At 37.8% G+C, this 4,361-nt stretch overlaps 1 protein-coding gene across 1 annotated transcript in view; it reads left to right on the top strand.

Moving 5' to 3' along the window:
* The first annotated feature begins 1,569 nt into the window (after positions 1–1,569).
* Positions 1,570–4,361, top strand: part of LOC107659628 (PDZ domain-containing RING finger protein 4-like) — a 48,214-nt gene continuing 45,422 nt past the window's right edge. Inside the window, exon 1 of the mRNA XM_016448643.1 lies at positions 1,570–1,638. Within this exon, the coding sequence (XP_016304129.1) occupies positions 1,570–1,638 (69 nt within the window). The remainder of the gene's footprint in view (positions 1,639–4,361) is intronic.

The following is a 4,361-nucleotide window of genomic DNA, read 5'->3' as shown; positions in this document are numbered from 1 at the left end:
AGTGTAAAGAAAACATCCAAAATACACATGTAAGTGTTTATTTTATGACACTTTATCTTTTTGTGTCTGTAGATTTCAATGTCGAAACACATCTTTAAATGATTTTTCCTCCACTTCAGCAGCACTTACGTACACCAAAACGTTTTATTCCTATGCATATTCTGAAGGGTTTATTCATACATTGTTCACACTGGTTTATATAACATTTTATTCCTAAAAACATGGTGAAAATGTATTTTATTGACAGTATTTTCTGATTTATGTAGTGATAAAAAGAAAAATCCAAAATCCCTCCAGAAAAACCTTTAACTCTAATATGTCAACAAAATGAAAGACAATTTTGAACCTGGCTTCATCTGGTATTCAAATGTATTTCCTGGAATTGTACGTAGATTTGTGTATTTTTATTTAGATAATGCATCATTTTCTTATTAAAACGTAACATTTCAGACAACTTGCCATACAAAACATTTGTCGTAACTGGTGAAGTATGGTGATACTGAGTAGTTCAAATTAATACCCTATTATTTACCTGTAGCGTCTTGCCTTCAGTGTCACAGATTTAAAAATATTTGTCTTTTTTATTATAGACTTATTTTTCCATTTAAACATGTTCTATTCAATTTTTTTCACATAATACCATAGTTTTACATGCTAATGCCATGTATATTTGGACATTTACCATGGTTTACAATGGGGTTTTTTTCATGGTAATACCATAGTTTTTGGACATTTACCATGGTTTACAATGGGGTTTCAGGGTAATACCATGTATTCTTTTCAAACAATACCATAGTCTTGGACAATGGTTTTACAATGTTTTTTTGTTTCTTTTCATGGTAATACCCTGTACATTATCATGTGTGAGTTTGCTTGTACAGCTTAACCCTGTTTTACAAATACTATAGATTTATGATCAGCCATGAAACGAAAGTTATCTGATACTGCTTTTGGCTAAAATGTGCATGGATAATATTCATATTTCATAGATTATTTCATGTATGTATGGTTGTGCGTGTGTGTGCGTGTGTGTCTGTGTGTGTGTGTGTGTGTGCGTGCGTGCGTGCGTGCGTGCGTGCGTGTGTGTGTGTGTGTGTGTGTGTGTGTGAAGTCCTTATGGGTTGGTTGGTTTGTGACCTACTTTGCTTTTTGCATATTATGTTGAAAAGCTTCTGATCAATTCCACAGTGAGCTGCGTCTCCCCAACCAGTAATAACGGTTTAAGACTAAAATCCATTTAAAATCTCTGCAACAACACACATTAATGTGCAGTCTGACCAGCGCTGACTGTGTGTGTGTGTGTGTGTGTGTGTGTGTGTGGCATCAGTGTTACTGACACAAAAGAGCCTCATTGTTTCAGCACTGATGCTCACTGTCTCCTCCCACTGATGTGGCCACACCCCTACATCATTATTCATAGGCTGAGCTGCTGAAGGGGGCGTGTCGGTGTCTCAGAGCCACAGAGAGCGAGCGGGTCTCCCACTCACACACGCCGGAGGCTGACACACGGATGAGAGGCGCTGTGTGTGTGCGAGCCGTTCTGGAGGGAGCGTATCCCTGAGCACGAGGATGGGCTGCAATCTGTGTAGTTTACAGAAGAGAGAGGAGCATTATAAACTACTGTACGAGATCTCACAGGTGAGGCATGCTACACATCACTTACCTGAGATTCAGAAGGGCTGTTCTGCTGATCAGAGACTTTCTCATCTGTCAGTACTGTGCTTTCTGGACTATGGTAATACCAGGTTTGCTTATAGGCATGCTACCATGTTTTTTATTCGTACCATGGCAGTAGCATTGGTTTTTGGACATGTACTGTGAATTTACAATGGCTTTTTTTATGACAATACTTAGTGTTTTTTCCTATAATTCTATAGTTTTACATGTATTTTTGGATATGTACCATGGTTTACAATGGTTATTTGTGGTAATACCATGTATCTTTCACATAGTACCATAGTTTTGGGACATGTACCATGGTTTTACAGTGGCTTTTCATGGTCATACCATGTGTTTTTGGACATTTACCATAGTTTTACAATAGTTTTTCATGGTAAGACCATGCATTTTTCACATAATACCATAGATTTTGGATATATATCATGATTTTACAATGGTTTTTTAGTGGTAATACCATGTATTTTCGGAAACGTACTATGGTTTTACAATGGTTATTTATTTTAATACCATGTATTTTTCACAAAATACCATAGTTATTGTACACCTTAGTTTTACGATGATTTTCATGGTAATACCATGTATTTGCCTAATACCATAGTTTTGGGACATGTACCATAGTTTTACAGTGGTTTATAATGGTAATACCATTTATTTTTCACATAACGCCAGAGTTTTTGGACATTTACCATGGTTTTGAAATGTTTTTTTGTGGTAATAACATGTATTTTTGGTAATGGTACTTTCTGTGTTTTTTTTCCTTCCACATAATACCATAGTTTTCAGACATGTACCATGGTTTTAACTCTTTGGGACTTGGCACTGGATGTGTCGATCTATGTGTTTTGGATATGTACCATACAGTAAAACCGTATATCTTTTTGACATAATACCATAGTTGTCAGACATGTACCATGTCTGAGGTTGAAGCTTCAGGAGTTTTTGGAGATCTGATGTGCTCGCGGAGCAGAAGGCCTGCAGTGTTGATCTTCTGCTGGAGGAGCTGCTGATTGATTCTCTGCCGCGTGTTTCATTAACTCTTATGATGCTGAAGGCGCTCATCATGTTCACGGTGGTCTCATTAGCGCTCGTAGAAAAATATTCTGGGTCCTAATAAAATGTTCCGCTGTGTGTGTGACGGGAGATTCACAAGTTAATTGCTGCTATTGTTCTGTAACGAGGAGTTTTGAGGAATCTCCTCTGGATGGATTGTTTTAATCAGACCGATGAAGATCACAAGGGTCTGATGAGCTTCTTTAGATCACCCTTCTGCATTTAAGCTTCACCAAAACCACTAAATTAACAGAATCAAGCCTCAATAAAATAGAAGTAGTCCATGATTTGTTGTTTTTAAATGAGTTCTGTTGGAAACCCAACCAATTATGTGTAGTCTCAGAGAACATCTGTGCGTGCACATAGCGTGTTTGCAAAGGTTTCTTGTGGTTTTGAGTTTATTTCCAACATCTTGTGTGCTTTTCCTCTGTTTTGTGACCTCTGGTGTTTGTGCGTCTGCTTCTGAAGGTGGACAGCAGATGAGATCTTCAGATCTGGTGTTTAGTGTTGAGTATCTTCTCATTGGAGCTGTCTCGTCAGATCTTTGTGTCCAGCAACAGAAACTTGTCTCCCGTGAAAGGACACCATTGCATAAGTGAATATTTGGCGTTTGAGAGCGTGAGATGGTGCAAACGAGGTGTTCGGGAGCAATTTGAGGGATTTCATTCAGACTTTATAGAGGCTGGTCCAGGTCTGTTTGGTTCTTCATGATTCTGGTAATTACACAGGCTGTTTTTGCTGCTGTTCCTTTAAGGCTTAATGATGTAATTGTGGAGCTCCTGAACATCTGTCTATGCTAACAGATAGAGACGCCAGGTTCTAGATTGACCTCCTTGATTTGTTTTACTTCATAAACCATGTTGCAATGCATTCTGGGATTGCCTTGCAATAGATACATTTCACGATGCCTTACAAACTGTTTGAAACAACTTCAGTTTCACAGTATTCTTTAGAGTACCATTTAAATACCATGGTGCATGTATATGGTAATAATTTGGCATTGAAATAACAAAGTACCATGGTGAAACCACCACTGTTCCATGGTACCACCATAGTAGTTCTTGTAGAATTAAATACTGTAGAGTTAAATACTGTAAATGAATAGGGATGAGTGTGAGCAAACACACAGAGTAAATTAACAAAGAGGAGTTCACTATGTTCTGCAGTGCATGTGATGAAGAGCGCCATCTATAGACTGGTTTGAGTGTTTGGACTGAACTGGTTTTCACAGTTAAGCTCCAGGAATCGTGGGATACTGTAGTGATGTTTTCTTCTGTGCCACCAATATAATATTCCAATGCTGTTATCATACATGCTTTCCTGGAGTATTGTCTGTTTCTCTCAATAAGAATGTTGATGTCTGGTTGAGTGAATCATTTGCTCGATGATTCATTATTCGTGGTTCATGCAGATCTAGTAGATGTGTTGATTCATATGTATCAGAATCAGAATCAGAATCAGAATGAGCTTTATTGGTCTCTGTGAGCTCGTCCAGATCGGTGGCAGCAGCTTCAAAGACGCTCGTATCATTTATTTGTATACCATACATTTCAATAGATTGGGGTTGGCAAGATTTTAATTATTTTGAAAGTGTTTTATGCTCAACAAAGCTGCATTTATTTGATCAAAAA

Source organism: Sinocyclocheilus anshuiensis, unplaced genomic scaffold, assembly GCF_001515605.1.
Source record: "Sinocyclocheilus anshuiensis isolate Anshui unplaced genomic scaffold, SAMN03320099.WGS_v1.1 scaffold1353, whole genome shotgun sequence".
Taxonomy (NCBI): Eukaryota; Metazoa; Chordata; class Actinopteri; order Cypriniformes; family Cyprinidae; genus Sinocyclocheilus; species Sinocyclocheilus anshuiensis.
This window is presented reverse-complemented; position numbering and strand designations above follow the sequence as displayed.